This window comes from Ptychodera flava, chromosome 1, assembly GCF_041260155.1.
Source record: "Ptychodera flava strain L36383 chromosome 1, AS_Pfla_20210202, whole genome shotgun sequence".
Classification (NCBI taxonomy): Eukaryota; Metazoa; Hemichordata; class Enteropneusta; family Ptychoderidae; genus Ptychodera; species Ptychodera flava.
The window spans coordinates 59,275,183-59,302,786 of record NC_091928.1 but is presented as its reverse complement, the minus strand read 5'-3'; the positions used below and the strand labels follow the sequence as shown (position 1 = coordinate 59,302,786).

Sequence of the window (27,604 nt, the reverse complement as noted above, 5' to 3'; positions counted from 1 at the left end):
CAGGTACTGTCATCGACATTTAAATCTCTGTGAGACAAAAGACTGACTTTTATGTATTCATCTCAGTTTATCTAACGAGGGAGATTTTCTTGATGTCCGCTTTCTTATTTTAAAACTTTTTAACTGTCAGTTTGTTCGGTTTTCGTTTCTCCAGATCCTTTACTCTTCCGTTTCGGCGAGCAGCTCGACACCAAACAACAGAAACTGGACGACAGAGCTGAGCGTAAAGAATTAAGCAACACGTTTACATTCTTTGGGGCCATTCAGAGCCATATCTATGTGAGTCAAACATTTTGCTAATAGTGGTTTGAAATTTTCAGGTTTTTTTGCTGTTTCCTTTTCTTTCTCTTCCGATTGTAGTCGGCATCGTGTACACAACATGCAATTTCAAGGACAAGATAAAGTGGCAATTCTACAAATTTTGCTGATTGAACATACTTCACTGTAAACAACTACGCATGACATAACATAATATAGACAAATTGTAAAATAGCAAAACCGAAATTACCAGCTGCAAGACGAGGAAATAAATGGCATTTTGTATCCAGCTTAACCCTATCTTATCCTCGGACAACACAGTGACTAAAGGTATCTGATACCTGTGTCTCTTACAATTTCATTTCAGGTGGCAGACAATGGCATTATTACCTTCCTTGGACCAATCACAAGCGCCACTCCACAGCCCTTCCCGAACTCTCTGAAACCCATGTTAGCTGTATTCTGGGCAGACGCAGACATCGTCAACGGTGGAGAGATTTACTTCAGAGACTCTACCGATCCTATAGACTTAGACCATGCATCCATGGCCATTGCAAATTCATTTGGTCTTCCTGATTTCAACGCTTCATATGTTGTCATAGTAACGTACTATGAAGTTGGAATATATTCCACTGACAACGTCAGCTACAACAACGTAAGTTTTTTTTTACTTCAGAATGTTAGTTTGCGAAATTGATTTGTAGTTCTCACCTCAAAATGAGAATAATTACACAACGTTAGGCCAGCGGAATGCCAATTAATGGTCTGGTCTGCCAGTAATATTTTCCTTCATCTACGGTGGTGTACAAAACGCCAAGAAACTAAAACATGTAGTAGAATACACTCCATGCGAGTACAAGTATTTACTAAAAATAGAAGGCCGCGATATTTGCATAACATGCCATGTTTCCAACGGAGGTCAAGATTGCGTGTAAAATTATCGAACAACTGTACAACAGCTTACCTATATGAAGAAGACTACTTCATGGAAAATGGAGAAGGTATAAAAACTCGTCGCCGTTCATTTCAAACAAAAGGCAGAAGAGAATTGTTTTCACATTGACCTGTACGGTACTGAACGATGCTATATAGTAACAAGTCTCTGTTGCACCATCTTTCGTTTGATTCGACTTTTTAACAACCTGAATATGAAGCTGAAATTATGTGTGAATGTACAACATATTGACGCCGGAATATTAATGGAAGTAGACTAGTACGTCGTCTGAAGATTGTCAATTTGAAAGAATTGTTGAATTTCCATTGCAGAGGAACACCTTCCAAGCTGTGATGGTTGAAGGAGATGTCTGCAGTTACGTCATATTTAACTATCCCAAAATCACGTGGGTTGGTCCTCCTGTGAGTATAATTACACTTCTCGTCTAATCTCGCGTTATGCAGAGACATGTCATTTTGTTTTATATTATTTTCCGTGATTGGATCTCATTTTCCTGTGACATTCACAGGCCTTTAGAAACCACGCAGTATTTTTTTCTTGTCATCATCTTATGTTACTGATCGCATTTCCTGGTCTGATTTGAATGATTTCGGTATGATTGTTCTCATGTAAAGCCTCAAGCCGGATTCGATGCTGGAGACGATGTTCGGTACTTTTCAATACCTGGCTCAAACACTAACAGTCTTATAGACATCGATGAGACTACAAACATCGAAAGGACTGGACGTTGGATTTTCAGGACTTGTGGAAACTGTAAGTGAAGTGGCATGAATGGAACGAACTAAAGCAGCAAACACAATATCGATAAAGTACTGTTTCAAAACTCTTCTTATTTCAGAGACATATTATTGCCGTGATACAGTATTTCAGATGTAAACTATTACAGGCTGTTAATGAGACACATTATTTCAGACATACATTATTGATCAGATGATAATGCCATCGGAAAGGACAGGTTTAACATAAAGGCAAGAGGTTTTAAGTGAAATTTTCACGGACTTCTTTCAAACTTTGAAAATAGACCAAGATTCCACGTTGAAACATATGATAAATAATAGGCTTAAACATGTTTTCTCGTTACTTTATGAAGTTATGTAGTGTATCGCTTCAAATTAGACTTAATATGAAAATTCATTAACCACAAACAGTATTCATTTTGCACAGTTAGTTATAGATTTACAGTAACATTATTTTTAAACGAAGTATTTTCTATTCATCAGTTGATTCATGTAGTTCCGGGAATGGCGGATGTTCTCAGATCTGTACTACTCACGGAAATGACGTCATTTGTTCCTGTCGTGAGGGATACTCTCTTGCGTTCGATAATGTTACATGTGACGGTAAATATTTTGTTGTTGTTTTGCAAATTTTATTTCGTCAATGTTGACTATTTTTTTGTCAAATAACAGTATAAGTTTGATAGAACACAATAACAAGAAAGATTAATAGTTCGTTGTTGATGTTTGGCGAGCTTATTTGAGTTGTCGGTAGATGTAACAATAAAGCCTGAATATTTAAGGACTTAAAGAAATATCCTAAATGGGGAATGTCGAATTCATATATTATTGATTTATTGCTATACCTGATTGAAATTTCTTTTGTCTAGTTCTCTAAAATTTTATATCGCTATGTTTCCCACAGACATAAATGAGTGCAATAACAACAATGGCGGATGTGAAGATATTTGCATAAATGACGATGGATCATTCCACTGCGCCTGCTCACCCGGTTTTGTGCTCAGAGCTGATGGTAAAAATTGCAAAGGTAAGAATTGCCGTAAAATGTAAATTTTAAAATAAATTTGCATATGTATATTTGGATGGATTGATGGATGGATGGATATGTGTGTGTACGTACGTAAGTACGGATGGATGGATGGATGGGTGTGTATATTTATGTATGTGTAAGTGTATACAAAGCGTTGGTATATCTGAAAGTATACAGGCACACATACATCCGATTATCTTGTCCTCAAACAATGATGTAATCGATGACGTAAAGAAAGAGGCATCTTGACCATTAGGGTCAATCTAATCCTTTCAAGAGAAGATTATCATCATTGATTGTCTTTCAGATGAGAACGAATGTTTGACTGGAAATCATGACTGCGATCAGGAATGCAGGAATACAATTGGATCATATGAATGTTTCTGCAATCCAGGGTACATGCGCAGTGGAAACTCTTGCAATGGTAAGGCTACAGATTTCAAATTTCGTGATACATAGATCATAATCTTTCTTCAGAATCGGACATGGTTTTATATGTAAGCTGTTTCAATTCCACATGTTCAAAATAATAGTTTTGTTATAATTTCGACGGTATCATCAAATCCACTTCTCCAAATTAAGAAATCTACCTAAATGTATCGTTGACTACGTTTTACAGCGTTGTTGTAATGTATGATCATTCTCATGGGAGAATACAATACTTGCCTGCAAACAAACATAAAATTCTTTTGTCCAGACTGTCCAAAACATTAGATATCCGCAAAGAAAACACTGAAAGGTGAAAGGGACATTTTTAGTTCTCATTTTTAAAGTATCTGAATATGTCCTTCTCATTTTTCTGAACAGACATTGACGAATGCATCCTTGGACTTCATTCGTGTGAGCAGGTCTGTGTTAATGACCCTGGCACTTTTCACTGTGAATGTCAAGATGGCTACACATTGAATACAGATGGCAACACGTGTGATGGTACGTTAAAAGTTTCCTCCTCTGCAGACGACCTCTGACAAGATGTGCACAGTTATTTCGACAAAACCACTGTATGATTAAAAGTGTTAGGAGATTAAACGGCATTATTTCTACATTTCTACTTAATTGTTTAGCGACAAACATTGTACAGTCCTTTGCTTGTCGAAGTGATGGTATCTATGTCCTCTGTTGTGTCGCCCACATACTACCAGAAAAGGTCTCGCCACAGACTAGCAGAAAAGGTGCATTTTTATATATCGATATAATGATTATGTACAAAAGCAACAAGTTGTAAAAATATTCACTTACAAATAATTGATCGTCTTTCTCTCTTGATAACGTACTATTTTACCTGTAACATACCATACAAAAAGTACTGGCGAAGAAAACTGAATCGAGATTTCCTTTTCTTGTGACTTAACTATTTCACTCATATCAGACACTTGAATGATGTTCGTTCTTCTCCGATCGAATTTTTATTTGTTTCAGATATAAATGAATGTGACACAAACAATGGTGGATGCAGCGATCAGTGTATTAATGAAGAAGGCACCTTTCGTTGTCTGTGTAGCCCTGGATACACCTTAGATACCGATCAGGTGACATGCACAGGTGAATGTGACCAATCAAATCAAGACACGTCATTAAATGATCTCTGTTGCATTGAAGCTCTCAGTAAAATTTGTGAAATGCTTGAGAACAACTTCCGGTGAACTTTCGTTGGTCAATGATAGAGGCCAAGCATTAACATCACAATACGAGACATTTGTTGTGTAGCAATTACTCACCTTGCAAAACCCTTATTAAAGCGTTAACCCTTTTTCTCACCAAAATTTATTGCAACATTTTAGCAATTTTTATGAACTTTTCTGTAATTTTTTGATAATTTTGGACCAAATGGACATCATATTTCATTGGCTACAGTCTTTCATCAAAATTTTGGCAAAAATCTGAGAAATTTTGACTGGGGTACATTTTATAAAGGGGACAAAAGTTGACTTTGGCGCTCAAAGGGTTAATAGCTTTGGAATGTGTTGCAAAATAGCGCTAGCATGCTTCCTCTTAACAATATGTTCTTTATCATGCAGGGCAAAATCTACTGGCCACGCTTCGAATAGTAAACTAGGGTATTTACGATTATAACATGTAAACAATGTCCACAAATAATGAAAAGACATAATCAATAATTATGAATATCACGTTTCCGCGTTTACGTGCTAAAAAGTTGCAGCAGGAAGATACGAGTAAACTACAATACTGAAACGACAAACAAACAAAAATATACGAAAATCTCAACTGTAAGTTGTTAAAGGCATTTTCTTCTTTATCGCTAGATATCGACGAGTGTGAACAAGATACTGATGATTGTGAACAGGTGTGTATCAACAACGACGGCTCATTTTCGTGTTCATGTGGCGCAGGTTATCAGTTAAATCCAGATGGCGTTACCTGCAGCAGTAAGTAACATTAACATTGTATGGTACAGGGCTTTAACTTCGAAATTTTAATTTGAGTGAGCATCATTTTAAAAGCTGTATAGCCACAAAACTGATGACGTCAAATCGCCGTACACAAAACACACAAACGCCTTGTAATTATGGCACTGTGTATTGAGTATGGCGATTTGACGTCATCAGTTTGTGGCTATACCACTTCTAAAATGATGCCTTTGAGTGTTTGTTGAAAACGGAAGTACCTTGTGAATTCTTCCATATAACATTAAAATGTAAACATTTGTGTCTCACAATAAAAGTTATACGGAAGACGTCATTTTAAGATGAGATAAGAAAATGCTTCAATTACGACAGGTACTAACCCTTGTTTGGTTGACAATGGTGGGTGTGACGACATCTGTACACAGACCGGACCTGGCTCAAGTGAATGCGAGTGTTCTGGATGTCTTGAACTGGCTGCTGACGGCGTCTCCTGTATCGGTAAGGCTCTTCTGTTGTCATATAGATTCTACGAACTTGCAGCACATTGAAGTCGCATCGTGTTCGATGGAAAGAGGTATAAAACATTTAAAGATGGTTAACAGAAAAAGAAAATGGAGAGCTGCATAGGATATGACATAATATCCGACCAATTACTACCCCAAAACGCTGGTGAATTTAAAGAGACTGAGAATATAATTCGATCCAGAGAGATTATGACGCGTAAGGGAGGTAAAGTAAGACAGAATCCAATTACCGGCAAGCAAAATATGAACATTTATAAAAGATACAGATGAGTCAAACATCAGTGCATAGAAACTGTTTAATTATAGACATATTTCGGAAATAAGAAATATAGGTTATTAAAAACATAAATGAGGTACTGTGCAGATAGAATCACATGCATTTACTGGCAGTGATTTATGTTTACTACTGGCAGATGTTGAACCTCCCACAATCCAGTGCGGTGATGACGTATTCCTGTCACTGGGATGTGGATGCTCTGGTGCTGATGCATGCTGGGTACCGCCAACGGCTTCGGATAACTGTGGTCTCGTCCATGTCACTGCAAGTCACGACGAGTCCTTTCAATTTCCTCCTGGTTCCACTGAAGTCATCTTTACTGCTACGGATGCAGCGGGTCTAACTGCTCAGTGTTCAATTTTCGTCAACGTTCAGTGCAGTAAGTTGTCAATATCATTTGAAAATCAGAAAATAAGAAACGACCAAACAAACGTAGAATTATAAAATCGGTAAATTAATCAATTGACTGACTGATCGATTTATGAATCTAGCAGTACAAATGACACCGTAATCTATTTTACAGAAACAACGATAGCGCTCTGTTTGGACAGAAAAGAAAGAAATATGTTTTTTTCAGGAGATGTAGAACCACCAAAACAAGAAATATTTTTGTGCTTTTTTTCAGGCGATGCAGAACCGCCAAAACTGGAATGCCTTCCAGACCAAATCTTACTTGACTGTGAAAATGACGGAGAAATAGCAACATGGCCCACGCCTACGGCTTCAGATAACTGTGGTCATGTTGACGTCATATGCACAGAGGACTCAGGCATTGTAGTGCAGTGTGGTACACAAACAGACGTGACATGCACAGCAACTGATGATTCTGGTAACTCCGTGTCAAACACTTTCACAATAACTGTTTTATGTGGTAAGTTAGGGAGTTTTATTTTAAACCGAAAGGTAATCACAATAAACAATTGTTATCCTACCGATGGAATGGACATGTGTAATGCAAATGATATGATGTTCATATTTGCATATTTGCCAAGGAGATCCCGAAACTTATTACCTCACAGATATAAAATCATTTGAAAATGCCTTTGACGCCTTGTCTAACATAGGCTGAATATATTTCACTGTTTCCTTTTGCAGAAAAGAAACCATTGTCTTGAATTGTGAATTATTTAGTAATACTCCTTGAGCCGAAAGGCCAAGCATATTTCTTATACACTTGAGCTCATTTGCTGACAAACAATTCTTAAGTTGCTACAGATATTGAATCCTCTAGGAGTTTCGATTCATTCAAGTTCTTCTTACCATTTTAAGTTCTCGGGGTTTTAGCTGTGACTCTTGTAATTGTACATTTGATAGATTACAATCCCCCTACAATCATCGGTTGTCCAACTGATATCCACGAGAGGGTGAATGGCCTGCGAGGTAAAGCCATTGAATTCATAGCTCCCACAACTAGTGACAGTGAATGCTCAGCGGAAGTGACGTGCACACATAACTCTGGTGACGTATTTCCGTGCGGGCTAACGGAGGTGACATGTACAGCTACTGATGCAGCAGGCAACAGCGTTTCTTGCACGTTTGGTGTCTTTATAGAATGTGGTAAGTTTTCGATCGATACACATTTTACGGTCAAATATCCAGTTGCAAACATTTTGAAATGCTGATTATCAGATGTAGATTGCTTCAACTCTCTGAAGTTAATCACATCGAAACCGCTGTCAAAATTACGGAGGTATTTTCCGATGTTTTCCCCTACCTATGCTGAAATACACTGTATTGTTCCTTTCAACACATCACATCGTGTACATGTCAACATAAAAATCAGATATTACAGGTGTATGGACTGCTGTGATTATTAAAGAGGGCATTTTACATGGTGCTTACAGCAGAGCACTGATGAAACGATGTTAATTTGCAATCAGGAAGCAGACCTAAAATATGCCAAATGTCACTGCTTATTAAGCTTTCACTATGCAGAAATCTCAGGAAAGTCGTTTCGTCAAGGTCACTGACCTATGATGAATTCTCTGTCGTCTTTATCATCATTGCATTCAAAGAAAAATTGCATCTCGATTATTCATTTTAACATATATGGATCAAAATATTTTGCTTTAAGAGACCTGTTGTATTAAATCGTAAAAACTTACAGGTGTTGTCCCTTTAAACCGGTACTAATTCAGCTTCAACACACATGTTTTACTGTTCTGTAATGTAACTTACTTCTCCATTCTTCTAACAGAATGTGTTTGTGATGCATCTGGCGACCCACATTATGCGACCTTTGATAGAAAAAGATTCAATTTCCAGGGAAAATGCACGTATACCCTTGTCGTCGACAAAAGCGGGCCTTTCCCAGAGTTCCGCGTCGATGCTACGAATGAACCGTCTCCCCGTCGACCGTCAACGACGGTCACACGCAACGTGACCATTTACTTGCAGGACACAAAGATTGAACTCCTGAGAAGAAGAATCGTCAGGGTAATCCAATGATATGACTTTTTGAAAAGTTATTTTCAGGTCTTGTGTTGTCAATAACGTCTTAAGAATCCTGGTGCTACGGTATGTCACAAAGTGTATCAGTAAAAGATGAAGTTAATATGCAATACTAAATGAGAACCCTAGAGGGTTAATAAAAGTGCCAGGAAAAACACAGTTCATACATAAACAGAAAAATAGGGGGAAAAACATTATTGTATATACCAATTGTAAGTTATGTCTCTAAAATTTTAAGCAGATGGATGGTTACAGTGATATATTATATATTTATTTTAGATTTAAATTCATTCTCAGAAATGACATTGAAACTTGTCGAATTAAATTACCATTCAAAGCAGCCTTATCATCATTAATTCATGAAACTTAAAGGTTACCCTTGAAAAACTTGCCACATTTTGCCAATCATCTGATTTATAAAAATACCGAAAAAGATTTCAGACCTGGAAAGATTTACAGGAAACACGCACTTTTCACTTTGCTTAATTATTTCGTCAGTACATGGAATCATCAAGTATGTCAATGCATAATAAAGTGTTAAATACATTATGTTCATGTGTTTCTTTCATTGATATTTTCTAACTCTAAAAATAAATCTTTATTTCAATGGCAATCCCAAGAGCATCTAAAAGCTACTTTGTTTTTCAGGTAAACAGCGAGGAAGTAAATCTACCTTACGTTACTCCATATTACACGATCCGAAAGCGAGGTCGCCATGTAATATTCAACTATCCTGGAAGGTTCCGAATCAAGTGGAATGGTACGCACAAGGTTAGAATCGTCTTGGATGACGACTATGCTGGCCAGACACTTGGACTGTGTGGCCCATGTGATGATGATCAAAGCAATGACTTCACCAAACCCGACGGAAATATCACACCATGGCGTCGACATTTCGGGAACAGCTGGAAAGTATCTGAAAGGTATAAAGATGTCCTCTTTTTGCATTGAGTGTGAATGTGTGACACATGTCTATAGAAAGCAATCGAGTATTTAAGGCAGAGAAATATAGTGAACCTTGCATTTTCATCATCTATCCATCTATCTATCTATCTATCTATCTATCTATCTATCTATCTATCTATCTATCTATCTATCTATCTACCTACCTACCTACCTACCTACCTACCTACCTACCGACCGACCGACCGACCGACCGACCGACCGATCTATCTATTTATCTATCTATCTATCTATCTATCTACCTACCTACCTACCTACCTACCTACCTACCTACCTACCTACCTTCCTACCTACCTACCTACCTACCTACCTACCTACCTACCTATCTATCTATCTATCTGTCTATCTATCTATCTATCTATCTATCTATCTATCTATCTATCTATCTATCTATCTATCTATCTATCTATCTATCTTTCCATCCATCTATCTATCTATCTATCTATCTATCTATCTATCTATCTATCTATCTATCTATTTTGTAAATTGATCGGTAGACATTATAGTCTTGTAAAGGAAGAAGGTTTATTGTTGAAACAGCTGTTTATGAGAAAAATTGATCCGACAATAGCTGTCAGTTTTCTAAATAGCAGCTAACAAGTCTATTTGTTAACAGATTAGAGTATGATGAAAGTTAACACATCATAAACCTTGCATTAAGACTATCTTTTAAGCAGGTCTTACTCAGCCTAATTATTCTAAATTTATTTTCTGTTGTTCTCACTGGCGACTGATCAAATTGAAATTACTTTTTGTATTTTGCTGATCATAACAGCTGTCCAGACGCTCCAGAAGATCCAGTATGTGAAGACGAAAAGCCTCACCAAGCTGCTGATCTGTGTGGACGATTGACCGATCCCTCTGGTCCATTTTCTGAATGCCATAGTGTGATCGATCCCGTTCCCTATTTTGATGACTGTGTTTATGATTTATGCCTCACTGGTGCAATGTTGTGTCTGCAGTATGACGCCTACTTCTCCGATTGCAAAGACGAGGGGGTCAACCTTGACGATTACAGACAAGGAACCAACTGCAGTAAGTAGCCGTTTTTAGCTTGAAGTCAAATAGAATGTGATGCATTATTGAATATTAGAATTCATCTCCGCAGTTGCAAACGAGAAAAAATTTTGAAGTAGAGATTGATTAAACGAAAATTAGTTACATGGAAGTGAACACTATAAGGAGAATGTAGGGGGCGGGGTTAGCAAAACCACAGAGCAGTGCCCTCAGAGTTACACGTAGAAATCACATTGTAATGTAGAAGTCAAAACCTCATAACCATCAGTTTTACGCTACATTGCTGAAACCGGAAGAAAAACGCTGATAATCAGTCCAAACAATTTCTGTGCATGCGCGAGTGAAATCAATAAAACCAATTTTTATCACAGACATCGAGTGCCTTTATTATTGACATTTTTACAACAGGTGTTGAGTGCCCTGACAATTCCCATTACTCTGACTGTACATCACCATGCCCTGAAAACTGTGCCGGCCAAGACGACTGCGATGACCCTTGCGTCGAGGACTGTGTGTGTGATGAAGGTTACATATTAGATGGGTTGGACTGTGTACCGATCAGTGAGTGTGGCTGTTTGGTCGATGGAATCTATTACAGTGTAAGTGTCAGAGTACCGTATTTTAGAATGTTTCAGAGTCGTCACTAACCTTGCATTTTCCTTCGTATTCTAGTCGTAGCTTGTTTGAAATTACCGACTCTTAATAATCAGTTAACTGTATGCTGTTGTTCGTTACTACATTATCAGTACGTCTGTACGTTGTCGAAAGAAAAGAATATAATATAGATACATCATTGTTATGCTTTAGGGAACGATTCTTAATATACTAATGAAACTCATTACACAGTCTGTTCGAGTGAAATGTAACTGCTTACAAAATCATTACAATTTTCAATTGTAAATCTTTAATTCTTTTGACACCGATATCCATTACAGAAAGGGGAAACCTGGGTCAATCAAACTTGCGGTACGGTGTGCATATGTAACGGTAACAATGTCGTGGTATGTGACGACAATGAGTGTGATGAAACTGAAGTTTGTACTGTTGTCGACGGCATCAGAGGATGTCATTGCACCGCTGGTGAAGACGATCATGGCAACTGTAAAGGTAGATTTGAGATTTTTGCGATATTCGGTCATAAACGACCTTTTAGTACTTTGCATCAATTTACATAAAGATCACGCGTACAAGGCAAATCAACGAAAACTATATACAATTAATGTCTAGATTAATATCACGAAAATCACGCTGTTTGAGATAAACATGCTATCAACTAATATATACATATATACATATAACTATTATTTTCAATATTTATAGTCAGCTCGGAAATTTGTCATATCGTGTTTTTATCTTGACGTAATCTCCTTTATAAATTACAGATCCATGCCCTCCTGATGGTAAGTTGATTTCGTGAGCTATCGTTTAGTGATCTGTTTAACCATTTCATATATATATATATATATATATATATATATATATATATATATATATATATATATATATATATATATATATATATATATATATATTCCGTATATACATGCACACATTTCCAATTTCCAATAATAACTATGCCCAGTCATACAAACTTTATCGATGGGCAATAAATCATCATCACTGCACAGACGTGCCTTGGCTCAAAATCTTGCAAACCTTTCCTTTCTGCATAGAAACACCACCAGAGATAGTGTGTCCAGAAGACATGACGGAATACGATAGGAATGGTGACGGGCAGATAGTAGATTATGGCGATATTTTGGCAAGCGATGATTCGGGCTTTGTGGTGGTTCAGTGCACTCCTCCATCCAATTCACATTTTGATGTCGGTACAATAACTGTGACATGCACAGCAACTGATGCAGCAGGAAATCAGGCTGAGTGTTCCTTTAACGTTACAGTTGGTAATGAGATGAGATTCAAGTTTGCATAGATGTTTTATTTCAATGTTGTTATCGATTTTCATGCACAACAGATGAGTATACCAATTTACACATGGTAAGCAACAGGTGCAGCCAACGGAGCTATTTATCGAAAAAGCTATTCCAGGAGCAATTTTTGAGGGCAGGGGATATTTTAATTTTGCTAGGGGCAGAGGACATGTTGTTAGGTGGTAGGGGAGCAAATTTTGGGGTTTTTTTGTAGGGCAGAGCAGATATTGGTTTATTGTCCTGGGGCCAGGCTTGGCGGAACACTTTTTGAGGGGAATTGTTTCCAGGGCAGGGAAATCGGCAAGTTTTTTTCGCCACAGGGCGAGGGAGCTTCAAAATCACAGTGGGGGGGGGAAACAGGCAAAAATAAGTGGGGAGTGGGTAAAATGAAGTTTGGGTGTGGGAGGGTAAGTCGAAAAATGTTCTGTGGGAGGGCAAATTATGAACAGCTAGTTAATTACCCTCTTGACTTAAAATTAGTCAATTCACATTATTTGTCATGCACAATATATCTTATCATAGTAAGGACCTTTTTAAAAGTGCATTGTTCGTTGGCTGCACCTGAGCAACTGTGAATGTCAGACAAAGATAAACATAAAATTTTCTTTCCTGTAATGATGTCGTAGAAGCAGTTAAATGTATTATTTTGTTTTTATTGACGTAAAATTGACAATGACTTCATTAACTAAATAACGCATCAAACGCGTAACAGCTTCAATCTAAGACATCTTATTCCTCATTTCTCTGAATGCTATGGTGGTATATTTTCACAATTTATTTTTTTCTCTGTCGCCTTTTCTATCGATGCATTTTCAGTGGACCGTAAGTACAACTAAGTTACTATTGTAGGAATACTAGGCGTTGTTATACATTTTATTGTACTAGTATATTAATAATCTTTACGGCCCTGATAGGCTTTTGCGACCCGAGGTCGTATGGCGGAAGGGCCCGAGCGTGCGAGGGCCCGTACGCCATACGACCAAGGGCCGCAAAAGCCGTATCAGGGCCTTAAAGGTTTTATCATATACCTTATGGAATGATAAATATGTAGTTTACATAACATTCAACATTGTTTAGGACATAAAAATGCGTGCGATATCAAAAATGCATCGCCATTTGTGTCAGTTTTTCATAAATACGATGGCCGCTTCCCGTCGCGGATTGACATACTTAATGACGTCATTTGTTTACCTGCAGAATTCTAGAACGCGCAAAGCAATATGCGTATATTACGTGACCAACAGAGATCAAGGCTGAAATCGAGGTGTAAGAAAGACAAAAGCGTGATGTCAGTTTCTTGTAGTTAATACTGAACAGGCACGCAGTTAGTTTACACTGGATTTCACTAGAATTTAGAAACAAAAGCTGATGTTACCGGCGCGGCTCCACTGTCGCCACGCGCAACTACGATCTGAGCGAGCAGACGTTTTCCAAATCTCGCGCTGGCTTTGTGTACGAATGGAACGTTTGCGGATAGCAACGCGCGTAGTAACCAGAATCGAGATAGTTCAGAAATGCACGCGATTGCCGTATTTGGGCACCGGGCCGGGGCGTGATACGTAAAAAAAATGCACGGATCTGAGGGCGCTTTCTCCCATAGCTTTGCACAGGCACGTGAATGTAGGTATTTGATAATGGCGCAAATACATCGATCTGATTGGTTGATACATGAAAGGAACCGTACTATGGTACGCTGGCACACGCGCGAGCTCTCGGCAAGAGTCAAAATCCTTTTTTGTCATCCCATGCTGGAATTTCAAAATACTTTTATGATAAAATACTCAGTTTCGACCATATATGCACTCGCTATCACTCGTGTATATATATCATGAACTAGTCAAAATCTCGTGGTACACAGTCACTGGATGTGGTTTATTGCTAAAGTGGTAGAACCTCTTAACCTATTTACATCGTACTCATATTTATATTACAGCAAGGAATTTACCTGCATATGATAAGAACTCCTTGCAGCAATTCCTTTAACCAAGACCGAAAACCTAGTGATATGTTATCGTAATCAGCTTCACTCCTTCTGTAAGAAAAGAAAAAAACAAAGAAATATTATTCCCAAATAATATTGGCACACGGTTACATTAACAAAAGTTTATTTACGGCAAATCATTTGAATGCGATACAGCAAAATTACTTACCCAATATCCTTAACGGCAATAAACAATGTGCGGAGCCGACAATTTACTAAATTTACTATAAGTGGCGATGAACGGTGTTCGCAATAGCAACAAACACCCTTATTGCTAAAGTGATGAACACTATAACACAATGCTCGCTTAATAAAAGTAGCATATTTTAAAGCTTTCTTCATATCTACCGAAAACAGATTAAATTTTAATGCAACTGTACATTTACAGAAACTTCGACGTGTCGTTATACATGTATAAATCGAAAAATCACAAATCAAACTTTAAGAATGTAGCAATATACCTTTTAATTACTTCCATACATAGAGACACCGCCAGATATTATTTGTCCTGACCCCATCACTGATTATGACACTGATGGTGACGATGAACATATAGTGAAATACCAAACTCCAAGCTCAGAGGATGCAACAGTTGAATGCAATCCACCATCTGGGTTTGCCTTCCCTGTTGGTGTAACACCTGTGATATGCATAGCGACTGATGCAGCAGGAAATCAGGCCAACTGCTCATTTGTAGTTACCATTGGTAAGGAACTTACCTATATCAACGTCTCAGAGTTTTAGTTTACTGTAAATATGGAAACAAATACGTTACAAAGAAGGGTGTGTACTTCTTTATGTTTACCGGGTAGAAATATCACAAGCCTTAACATTCAGACATTTAGAATACTTGAAATAATCTGCATTTTATGCCTTTCATTGGAAAGTATCAGAAATTACATCTGTAAATACAGCACTTGAGGGCATTTTAAACTATAAAAGATGTATGTTTGGAAGCTGTTACTATGACAATCATGCACAACTAGCGAACTGATCAGTTGGCTCAGAGTAAGGTGTGTCATAAACAATTCCTTGGATTTGCAAGGATTTAAACAGTATCCCTAAAATTATAGGAAATCAAATTTTACTTTTCTTTCTCTTTTCTCTGCCATCTTTTCGTAAACAGTTGATAGTAAGTATGAGTATTTGTTCTTTCTTTATCAGACGTCATGTCCATCCTGATAGGCTGTCTTTCATATTTGGGCCGATTTATGTTGCCATTGCGACAGTGTTTAAAGTGATATCAGTAGCACCGGATCACTTTTCTTTTATTACGTTTTAAAATTCTTTATATTGTTATTGAATTTTAGTACACACTTTGAGTGATATACACGCAAGGAATAGTCTCTTTACGACACTTTGATCAAATATCACCCTTTACAACAAAATAAGTTTTATTAATGTCATCATTCACAGAGACACCACCAGAAATTGAATGCCCTGACCCCATCACTGATTATGACACTGATGGTGACGGTGAACAGATAGTGAAATACCAAACTCCCAGCTCAGAGGATGCAACAGTTGAATGCAATCCACCATCTGGGTTTGCCTTCCCTGTTGGTGTAACACCTGTGATATGCATAGCGACTGATGCAGCGGGAAATCAGGTTAACTGCTCATTTGTAGTTACCATTGGTAAGGAACTTACCTATATCAACGTCTCAGAGTTTTAGCTCACTGTAAATATGGAAACAAATACCGTACGAAATAGGGTGTATACTGCTTTATGTTTACCGGGTAGAAATATCACAATCCTTAACATTCAGACATTTGGAATACTTGAAATAATCTACATTTATGCCTTTCATTGGAAAATATCAGAAATTACAACTCTTAACCAGCTCTTGAGAGCATGTGAAACTATAAAAGATGTATGTTTTTAAGCCGTTACTAAGGTAATCATGTACAACTAATCAACTGATCAGTTGGCTCAGAGTTAGGTGTATCAAAAACCATTCCTTGGATTTACAAGGAATCAAACAGTATCCGTAGAATTTCAGGAAATCAAATTTTACTTTTCTTTCTCTTTTCTCTATAATCATTTCTTGAACAGTTGATAGTGAGTATGTGTATTTGTTCTTTCCTTATCAAACGAAATGTCCATCCTGATTGGCTGTCTTTCATATTTGGACCTATTTATGTTGCCATTGCGACAGTCTTTGAAGAGATATCAGTAGCACCGGATCACTTTTCTTTTATTACGTGTCAAAATTCTTTATATTGTTATTGCATTTTAGTACACACTTTGAGTGATATACGCGCATGGACTAGTCTCTTTACGACACTTTAATCAAATGTCATCCTTTACAACAAAATAAGTTTTATTAATGTCATCATTCACAGAGACACCACCAGAAATTGAATGTCCTGACCCCATCACTGATTATGACACTGATGGTGACGGTGAACAGATAGTGAAATACCAAACTCCCAGCTCAGAGGATGCAACAGTTGAATGCAATCCACCATCTGGGTTTGCTTTCCCTGTTGGTTCAACACCTGTGATATGCATAGCGACTGATGCAGCAGGAAATCAGGCCAACTGCTCATTTGTAGTTACCATTGGTAAGGAACTTACCTATATCATCGTCTCAGAGTTTTAGTTTACTGTAAATATGGACAAAAATACTGTACGAAGAAGGGTGTGTACTGCTTTATGTTTACCGGGTAGAAATATCACAATCCTTAACATTCAGATATTTAGAATACTTGAAATAATCTGCATTTTATGCCTTTCATTGGAAAGTATCAGAAATTACAACTTTTAACCAGCTCTTGAGAGCATGTTAAACTATAAAAGATGTATTTTTTGAAGCCATTACTATGGCAATCATGTTCAACTAATCAACTGATCAGTTGGCTCAGAGTTAGGTGTATCAAAAACCTTCCTTGGATTTACAAGGAATCAAACAGTATCCCTAGAATTTCAGGAAATCAATTTTTACTTTTCTTTCTCTTTTGTCTATAATCATTTCTTTAACAGTTGATAGTAAGTATGAGTATTTGTTCTTTCTTTATCAAACGTCATGTCCATCCTGATTGGCTGTCTTTCATATTTGGACCTATTTATGTTGCCATTGCGACAGTCTTTGAAGAGATATCAGTAGCACCGGATCACTTTTCTTTTATTACGTGTCAAAATTCTTTATATTGTTATTGCATTTTAGTACACACTTTGAGTGATGTACACGCAAGGAATAGTCTCTTTGAGACACTTTAATCAAATGTCATCCTTTACAACAAAATAAGTTTTATTAATGTCATTTCGCAGAGACACCACCAGAAATTGAATGTCCTGACCCCATCACTGATTATGACACTGATGGTGACGATGAACATATAGTGAAATACCAAACTCCCAGCTCAGAGGATGCAACAGTTGAATGCAATCCACCATCTGGGTTTGCTTTCCCTGTTGGTTCAACACCTGTGATATGCATAGCGACTGATGCAGCGGGAAATCAGGTCAACTGCTCATTTGTAGTTACCATTGGTAAGGAACTTACCTATATCAACGTCTCAGAGTTTTAGCTTACTGTTAATATAGAAACAAATACTGTACGAAATAGGGTTTAAACTGCTTCATGTTTACCGGGTAGAAATATCACAATTCTCAACATTCAGACATTTAGAATACTTGAAATAATCTGCATTTTATGCCTTTCATTGGAAAATATCAGAAATTTTGAAATCGTTACTGTGGCAATCATGTACAACTAACCAACTGATCAGTTGGCTCAGAGTTAATGTCACAAGCCATTCCTTGGATTTACAAGGAATCAAACAGTATACTAGAATTTGAGGAAATCAATTTTTACTTTTCTTTCTCTTTGTCTATATCATTTCTTAACAGTTGATAGTAAGTATGAGTATTTGTTCTTTCTTATCAAACGTCATGTCCATCCTGATAGGCTGTCTTTCATATTTGGACCGATTATGTTGCCAGTGCGACAGTCTTTAAAGACATATCAGTAGCACCGGATCACTTTTCTTTAGTACGTTTTAAAATTCTTTATATTGTTATCGCATTTTAGTACACACTTTGAGTGATATACACGCAAGGAATAGTCTCTTTGAGACACTTTAATCAAATGTCATCCTTTACAACAAAATAAGTTTTATTAATGTCATCATTCGCAGAGACACCACCAGAAATTGAATGTCCTGACCCCATCACTGATTATGACACTGATGGTGACGGTGAACAGATAGTGAAATACCAAACTCCCAGCTCAGAGGATGCAACAGTTGAATGCAATCCACCATCTGGGTTTGCTTTCCCTGTTGGTTCAACTCCTGTGATATGCATAGTGACTGATGCAGCAGGAAATCAGGCCAACTGCTCATTTGTAGTTACCATTGGTAAGGAACTTACCTATATCAACGTCTCAGAGTTTTAGTTTACTGTAAATATGGACACAAATACTGTACGAAGAAGGGTGTATACTGCTTTATGTTTACCGGGTAGAAATATCACAATCCTTAACATTCAGACATTTGGAATACTTGAAATAATCTGCATTTTATGCCTTTCATCGGAAAGTATCAGAAATTTAAACTCTTAACCAACTCTTGAGGGCATGTTAAACTACAAAAGATGTATGTTTGGAAGCCGTTACTATGACAATCATGTACAACTAACCAACTGATCAGTTGGCTCAGAGTTAGGTATACAAAAACCATTCCTTGGATTTACAAGGAATCAAACAGTATCCCTAGAGTTATAGGAAATCAAATTTTTACTTTTCTTTCTCTTTTCTCTATAATATTTTTTTAACAGTTGATAGTAAGTATGAGTATTTGTTCTTTCTTTATCAAACGTCATCCTGATAGGCTGTCTTTCATACTTGGGCCGATTTATGTTGCCATTGCGACAGTCTTTAAAGTGATATCAGTAGTACCGGATCACTTTTCTTTTATTACCTGTCAAAATTCTTTATATTGTTATTGCATTTTAGTACACACTTTGAGTGATATACACGCAAGGAATAGTCTCTTTACGACACTTTAATCAAATGTCATCCTTTACAACAAAATAAGTTTTATTAATGTCATCATTCGCAGAGACACCACCAGAAATTGAATGTCCTGACCCCATCACTGATTATGACACTGATGGTGACGGTGAACATATAGTGAAATACCAAACTCCCAGCTCAGAGGATGCAACAGTTGAATGCAATCCACCATCTGGGTTTGCTTTCCCTGTTGGTTCAACACCTGTGATATGCATAGCGACTGATGCAGCGGGAAATCAGGTCAACTGCTCATTTGTAGTTACCATTGGTAAGGAACTTACCTATATCAACGTCTCAGAGTTTTAGTTTACTGTAAATATGGAAAAAAATACTGTACGAAGAAGGGTGTGTACTGCTTTATGTTTACCGGGTAGAAATATCACAATCCTTAACATTCAGACATTTAGAATACTTGAAATAATCTGCATTTTATGCCTTTCATTGGAAAGTATCAGAAATTTAAACTCTTAAACAGCTCTGAGAGCATGTTAAACTATAAAAGATGTATGTTTTGAAGCCGTTACTATGGCAATCATGTACAACTAAAAAACTGATCAGTTGGCTCAGAGTTAGGTGTATCAAAAACAATTCCTTGGATTTACAAGGAATCAAACAGTATCCCTAGAATTTCAGGAAATCAATTTTTACTTTTCTTTCTCTTTTGTCTATAATCATTTCTTGAACAGTTGATAGTAAGTATGAGTATTTGTTCTTTCTTTATCAAACGTCATGTCCATCCTGATAGGCTGTCTTTCATATTTGGACCGATTTATGTTGCCATTGCGACAGTCTTTAAAGAGATATCAGTAGCACCGGATCACTTTTCTTTTATTACGTTTCAAAATTCTTTATATTGTTATTGCATTTTAGTACACACTTTGAGTGATATACACGCAAGGAAAAGTCTCTTTACGACACTTTAATCAAATGTCATCCTTTACAACAAAATAAGTTTTATTAATGTCATCATTTCGCAGAGACACCACCAGAAATTGAATGTCCTGACCCCATCACTGATTATGACACTGATGGTGACGGTGAACATATAGTGAAATACCAAACTCCCAGCTCAGAGGATGCAACAGTTGAATGCAATCCACCATCTGGGTTTGCTTTCCCTGTTGGTTCAACACCTGTGATATGCATAGCGACTGATGCAGCGGGAAATCAGGTCAACTGCTCATTTGTAGTTACCATTGGTAAGGAACTTACCTATATCAACGTCTCAGAGTTTTAGCTTACTGTTAATATAGAAACAAATACTGTACGAAATAGGGTTTAAACTGCTTCATGTTTACCGGGTAGAAATATCACAATTCTCAACATTCAGACATTTAGAATACTTGAAATAATCTGCATTTTATGCCTTTCATTGGAAAATATCAGAAATTACAACTCTTAACCAGCTCTTGAGAGCATGTTAAACTATAAAAGATCTATGTTTTGAAGCCGTTACTATGGCAATCATGTACAACTAATCAACTGATCAGTTGGCTCAGAGTTAATTGTCACAAACCATTCCTTGGATTTACAAGGAATCAAACAGTATCCCTAGAATTTCAGGAAATCAATTTTTACTTTTCTTTCTCTTTTCTCTATAATCATTTCTTGAACAGTTGATAGTAAGTATGAGTATTTGTTCTTTCTTTATCAAACGTCATGTCCATCCTGATAGGCTGTCTTTCATATTTGGACCTATTTATGTTGCCATTGCGACAGTCTTTAAAGAGATATCAGTAGCACCGGATCACTTTTCTTTTATTACGTTTCAAAATTCTGTATATTGTTATTGCATTTTAGTACACACTTTGAGTGATATACACGCAAGGAATAGTCTCTTTACGACACTTTAATCAAATGTCATCCTTTACAACAAAATAAGTTTTATTAATGTCATCATTCGCAGAGACACCACCAGAAATTGAATGTCCTGACCCTATCACTGATTATGACACTGATGGTGACGGTGAACATATAGTGAAATACCAAACTCCCAGCTCAGAGGATGCAACAGTTGAATGCAATCCACCATCTGGGTTTGCTTTCCCTGTTGGTGTAACACCTGTGATATGCATAGCGACTGATGCAGCAGGAAATCAGGCAAACTGCTCATTTGTAGTTACCATTGGTAAGGAACTCACCTTTCTGTGTCTTTGTCTGTTCATTAGATATCGATCAAAGTTGTGTATCGCTAAGGTGTGATCACTAAAGCTAAACTAATAGTATCAGTGACAATTTTGGAGCGGAACAAACAACTTTTAAAGTATTAATAATAGTAAGTTTTTCCACTTTAAAGAACTGTACGATGCACATCAACAAAACCAGCTGGCAATATGGCCAATTGTTTATTCAATACTATTACAGGTAAATGAAGTGTGCAGTCCGGTAGACGAATAAGTAATATCAAAAGTAAAAGTGACACCCTAAATACCAGAAACCTTTAAGAATATTTGGTTTTGCATCGAGAAGTCAGAAATGTTTTTGAAAAGCAAACGTTTAACGGCTGAAATATCCTACTTAACATTCACCGTACTTATTTTATGATATGTTACTAGTGTTTTCAGTGTTAATTGTTCTTTTTCTCTATCCCCTCGCTGCTTTGTCACCAGAGGATGGTAAGTGAAGAAGACACCATATCTCTTGAGTTCTTACAACTTTATTGTTCTTTAATACTATAACGCTTTAGTTCATTGCTGCGAAACTCTTTATTGTTTTCTCCACATGCAATTTCTTTCAATTTAACCAAGTTGATCTACACTGAATATAATATATATATATATATATATATATATATATATATATATATATATATATATATATATATATATATATATATATATATATATATATATATCGTATGATTTGTTATAGGGACACCTCCCACCATCAAATGCGGAAGGGATAAAAAGGTTAACGACACAGGGTGTACCGGATCAAGGCGAGTTTGGTACGCCGTGCCCACTGTTAGTGACGATTCAGGTGATGTAGATTATGAGTGTGTACCTGATCGGGGAGACTACTTCAATGTAGGCACGACAACGGTCACGTGTACAGCCACTGATGGAGCTGGTAATAAGGCTAATTGCACGCTGGACGTTACCGTTGGTGAGTAGTCCATACTACTAGCAATCATATAGTTGCATGTGACAGTCCCCAAAAGAGCGGTTTTTTATTAGTTTTATCTTGGCTCCCGCATTACATCACCATAGGCTACCAGAGGAGAAAAATATGAGTAAATATTCTCAATTCTATTTGTCTCATTGTCTAGAATTATATTTGCATCATTTTTGAATTCTAACTGATGATTACTCTTGTACTTCTGCTGCCTGTAGAAGAATGTGATTGTAAGTACATACAAAATTTTACTTTTATCTACAGAATTTTTTCGTCTTGGAATCGAGCTTTACAACTTAAGTAATTCTATCAAGAACTTAGTTAGCGATAAAAGTACTTTACTATTTATATTTATCATGTTAATATATCAGATTCATGGCAGACACAGACTTATACATCAAACAAGGGTGTATTTTACTCCTAAACTTATTGATATTTCAATATGCATTAACTTCAAACTTTATGTAAATATAGAAAATATTATATCTATGATATTCTCTTCAGAGGAACGATAAGTTATGGTAGCTCTCTCCGTCTGTCTCTCCCTACATATTCATCATTTTTACATACACAACCTGACATTACTTACAGTTGACGAGATAATTGATTCAAATATTGCACTACTGGGAAATGTTCAAGTTGAACAAAATGCATTGCTGAACAATAATGTCTGGTCATAACTTCCGATCGTCTATTCATGTGAGCTATCGGAGGTTTAGCTTCATAAATTACTAACTTGTGCCTTAGGCGTGGCTAAGATATCTTACATAGTTTGGTGAGGTATTCTCGATCACAATGAAGTAGCCGTCATCCTCTGTGAATGATAGCAAAGCACTGACACAACTATGCTTTTGCAAACGTGACATTTCCTACTAGAGGCTTAATTCAGTGTGCTGTGGATCAACAAAATCTTCGCCTATTAACACGTGTTGTATTTCGAAGCGCTTTCTATTTCCTACAAATTACTCAACAACTCAACACACTTTCGTAAATAGCCATAATATAGCTGGCAGAGCGTAGCCTTTTGTCAGTAGAAAAAAGTTAATGTTAAAAAAAATAATTAACAGCATCTTAATCGGGGGAAAAAGTCCAATATGCTAACAAAAAAGGCCATATCAACTAAAGACTGTTGTTCACTGAGTGTCAATGACCTAATACAGGGGCTCTGATTTAAAACATGCTACGGCTTCTCAGAAAAGTTATTAAGTTTATTCCAAGAGTAATTTTATTTCCGTATATATAGAAACAGCTATTGACTCCTCAATGCATGTGGGTTTCAGAATATAATAATATCATGCCATGTCAAATGCCTTCATTTACAGTAACACCACCCAATATTACTTGTCCTGACCCTATGACTGATTATGACACTGATGGTGACGGTGAACAGATAGTGACTTACCAAACTCCAAGCTCAGAGGATGCAACAGTTGAATGCAATCCACCATCTGGGTTTGCCTTCCCTGTCGGTGTAACACCTGTGATATGCACAGCAACTGATGCAGCAGGAAATCAGGCCGAATGTTCATTTGAAGTTACCATCGGTACGAAAACTATCTTTTTCGAGGTTTAATTTTTCCATATTAATCTCAAAACATATCTCAATGAACATGAATTCATAATTTGCCCTTTTATCCCGTAGTATCTATCAAGTTAAGTAACCGATTATCGCAAACAAAAGCTTGTACATGGAACTAGCGAATACTTAAAATGAGATGCAGATATTAAATTGCAATGAATTGAAATAAAGGGTCGACATGTTTATATGACTATGACTTGAATTTCGTTAAGATAAATCCCCCAAATAATCACACAGCTGTACTGTAAGGTTTAGTTAAGGGGGAGATTGTTTTCAGATTTATAAATCCTATGTTTCCTATTGCCTAAGTCAATGATAATAACAGGAATAATTTGAAAAGTTTCAATCAAATTAGTTGTTCATAACCCACCGAGAAATATCATATCACATTTTTACCATATTTTCTTCCAATTTTCTCTTTACAGTGGACAGTGAGTATTATCATTTATTCTACTTTGATTGGGAGAACAAAAGTGATATTGACCGTGTAAGGTCAGGTGATAGTTTTTATTTTTTGTGTCAATCGCATGATTAAAGAGAAAGAAATGAGAAATACCAGTAATATATAGAAAAGCACTATCTGATAAGAAATTCACGAAGAATAATAATAATAATATATGGCGTTTTACTAATTACACCGTTACAAGCAACGAACACGGATATGTGTCATTTTTCCCATGATTTGAACCAACGCACAAAATTTTAAAAGAGCAAATGCTATTGTGAAATCGTATTTCACAGAGACACCACCAGAAATTAAATGCCCTGACCCTATGACTGATTATGACACTGATGGTGACGGTGAACAGATAGTGACTTACCAAACTCCAAGCTCAGAGGATGCAACAGTTGAATGCATTCCACCATCAGGGTCAGCCTTCCCTGTTGGTGTAACACCTGTGATTTGCATAGCGACTGATGCAGCGGGAAATCAGGCAAACTGCTCATTTGTAGTTACCATTGGTAAGGAACTTACCTTTATACCTGTTAGTGTGTCGGGTTTTTTCGTAATTATCGAATGAATAACAATATGAAGGTCGGTTCATCTTTATTAACATAAGTCTTGTACATAAATGAACACATTCGAAACATTTGCATATGATTAACGGCACATGAGCTGCAACGTTTGGCATTAATTTCATGATTTTATATTTAGATTAAAATTAGTTCATAGAAATATTCTCACTCAGAGATGCTTACTCAAATATAATCATCCACTCAAAAGGACTGCATTTGAGGTGTCAGTAAGGCGAATAGTAATAAACTCGCACCCAAATATGGCAGCCTCCATAAAACTACATGATAAACAGCGTAAATGGTACATGTACACATTTTTATCTTAACAAATACAACATGATGCAACCCAATAAGAGAACGGGAAAGGGATTCACTCCACGTTGACAAAAAACTCTCCATTTTTCAGATAACGTGGTAAGATTTTGAAAAAAGCAGGACATTTAAATGAACAAATATCTGTTCAATTTTTTGCCTAGTCTACCAGATCAATACGTTATTGAGACGGAGTTACCAACTATATCGTTCAATTTCAGATTGCAATATCTGAGGAAATTGAAGGTTTGGAAAATTTCGTAGGGTTGCAGCTAATGGATAAAATTGTAAAAATGCGCTGAGGTTTAGAAATAGTGGAAGCGTAAAACGTATGGATTAGAAGCTGATAAAGACAATATGGCTAATTTTGTAATAATGTCAGCTTGTGACGACAAAATTCTGTCAGCTTTCAACCGAATTTGAAACCATGGATATTTTTGACATCCTGGAAATCCTATTAAACAAGTGTTATCTTTCGCACCAGCAGTTTGAAACATGTATCATACATGATATGTTCCGTAAAACCGAGAATTAGCGCAGCGCACATCTTGACGATAATTCATTCCACACTTTAGATATGATATTTATTTTTTTTTTCCATTTACACTTCATCAGTGGATAGTAAGTATGACCTTGCTTATTTCTATGTTTTTTGCTCATGATTAAGCAATGATACTGACAAAATTGTCATATTCATAGATGGAATAGAGGGAAACACGATATCAAAAACATACGTTTCTCGTATTAATGATGCGCATTGCACAGACCAAACAAACCAAACCAATAATTTCAGAAAGTCACAGTGTTTTTAAAATATTACTTTTCACAGAGACACCACCAGAAATAGAATGTCCTGAACCCATCACTGATTATGACACTGATGGTGACGGTGAACAGATAGTGAAATACCAAACTCCCAGCACAGAGGATGCAACAGTTGAATGCAATCCACCATCTGGGTTTGCTTTCCCTGTTGGTACAACACCTGTGATATGCATAGCGACTGATGCAGCAGGAAATCAGGCCAACTGCTCATTTGTAGTTACCATTGGTAAGGAACTTACCTTATACCTTTCAATGTGTCACTTTTCTGTATTTCTCCGACGAAATACCTTAGAAATGGTGGTTTATCGCCATTGAAATTATCAGTCTCGTACGTTAAACAAATATTTGAAATTTTTTAGATGATTAAAGGATCAAAATGTAATTATGTGCTTGGGTTGTGACATAGTATAAGCGTAAAAGGTCAGATTTTAGAAGCAGATAAAAAACCCAATATCGATCAATTTTGTAACGATGTAGGCTATTGACGAAGAACACTGTGTCAGCTTTCAACCGAAACTTTAAACCACTGATATTTGAAAGACCCTTGTAATTCGATTGTATAAGAGTTACCTTTTCTGCAAGTAGTTATAAACTTGTGTCTTACACGATAATGTCAATACAAACGTGCTCTTTCAGCTACCGTCTTGCCTATAAATCATTTCACACTTTAAATATCACATTTATGTCTTTCTTTTCTGTTTTTTCTTAACCAGTTGATAGTAAGTATGACCTTGCTTATTTTTATGTACTTTTGTGCTCGTATGGTAAGCATTGATAAGAAGGAAAGTGTCATATTTATTGATGAAATAAGGGAGAACACAAGACAAAATAACAAGTACCTCGTTTTAATGATGCGAATTGTACAGACCAACTAAACCAACACATTCACAATGTCAAAATATGTCTTTAAAATGTCACCATTCACAGAAACTGCACCAGATATTGAATGTCCTGAACCCATGACTGATTATGACACTGATGGTGACGGTGAACAGATAGTGACTTACCAAACCCCAAGCTCAATGGATGCAACAGTTGAATGCACTCCACCATCAGGGTCAGCCTTCCCTGTTGGTACAACACCTGTGATATGCATAGCGACTGATGCAGCAGGAAATCAGGCCAACTGCTCATTTGTAGTTACTATTGGTAAGGAACTTGCCATTCATTATCTTTGTCGGTTCTGTAAATATTTGACAAAATTGTATAGTGCCAGATGTTGATAACTAGAGCAAAACTAAGGGAA

The 27,604-nt window shown here is 36.7% G+C and overlaps 1 protein-coding gene across 1 annotated transcript in view; it reads left to right on the top strand.

The window, feature by feature from the left end:
- LOC139146153 (uncharacterized) overlaps positions 1-27,604 on the top strand; it is a 31,265-nt gene that overhangs the window by 2,814 nt on the left and 847 nt on the right. Inside the window, exons 6-43 of the mRNA XM_070717571.1 lie at positions 155-279; positions 626-913; positions 1,525-1,614; positions 1,828-1,966; positions 2,434-2,553; positions 2,855-2,977; positions 3,288-3,404; positions 3,788-3,910; positions 4,400-4,522; positions 5,245-5,367; positions 5,719-5,844; positions 6,284-6,526; positions 6,773-7,018; positions 7,462-7,704; positions 8,345-8,583; positions 9,247-9,521; positions 10,337-10,596; positions 10,987-11,177; positions 11,514-11,685; positions 11,961-11,978; positions 12,252-12,482; positions 14,975-15,196; positions 15,907-16,128; positions 16,837-17,058; positions 17,765-17,986; positions 18,347-18,352; positions 18,634-18,855; positions 19,558-19,779; positions 20,489-20,710; positions 21,418-21,639; positions 22,121-22,126; positions 22,383-22,616; positions 22,844-22,855; positions 23,948-24,169; positions 24,630-24,635; positions 24,946-25,167; positions 26,363-26,584; positions 27,286-27,507. Of these exons, the coding sequence (XP_070573672.1) occupies positions 155-279; positions 626-913; positions 1,525-1,614; positions 1,828-1,966; positions 2,434-2,553; positions 2,855-2,977; positions 3,288-3,404; positions 3,788-3,910; positions 4,400-4,522; positions 5,245-5,367; positions 5,719-5,844; positions 6,284-6,526; positions 6,773-7,018; positions 7,462-7,704; positions 8,345-8,583; positions 9,247-9,521; positions 10,337-10,596; positions 10,987-11,177; positions 11,514-11,685; positions 11,961-11,978; positions 12,252-12,482; positions 14,975-15,196; positions 15,907-16,128; positions 16,837-17,058; positions 17,765-17,986; positions 18,347-18,352; positions 18,634-18,855; positions 19,558-19,779; positions 20,489-20,710; positions 21,418-21,639; positions 22,121-22,126; positions 22,383-22,616; positions 22,844-22,855; positions 23,948-24,169; positions 24,630-24,635; positions 24,946-25,167; positions 26,363-26,584; positions 27,286-27,507 (6,543 nt within the window). The remainder of the gene's footprint in view (positions 1-154; positions 280-625; positions 914-1,524; positions 1,615-1,827; positions 1,967-2,433; positions 2,554-2,854; positions 2,978-3,287; positions 3,405-3,787; positions 3,911-4,399; positions 4,523-5,244; positions 5,368-5,718; positions 5,845-6,283; positions 6,527-6,772; positions 7,019-7,461; positions 7,705-8,344; positions 8,584-9,246; positions 9,522-10,336; positions 10,597-10,986; positions 11,178-11,513; positions 11,686-11,960; positions 11,979-12,251; positions 12,483-14,974; positions 15,197-15,906; positions 16,129-16,836; positions 17,059-17,764; positions 17,987-18,346; positions 18,353-18,633; positions 18,856-19,557; positions 19,780-20,488; positions 20,711-21,417; positions 21,640-22,120; positions 22,127-22,382; positions 22,617-22,843; positions 22,856-23,947; positions 24,170-24,629; positions 24,636-24,945; positions 25,168-26,362; positions 26,585-27,285; positions 27,508-27,604) is intronic.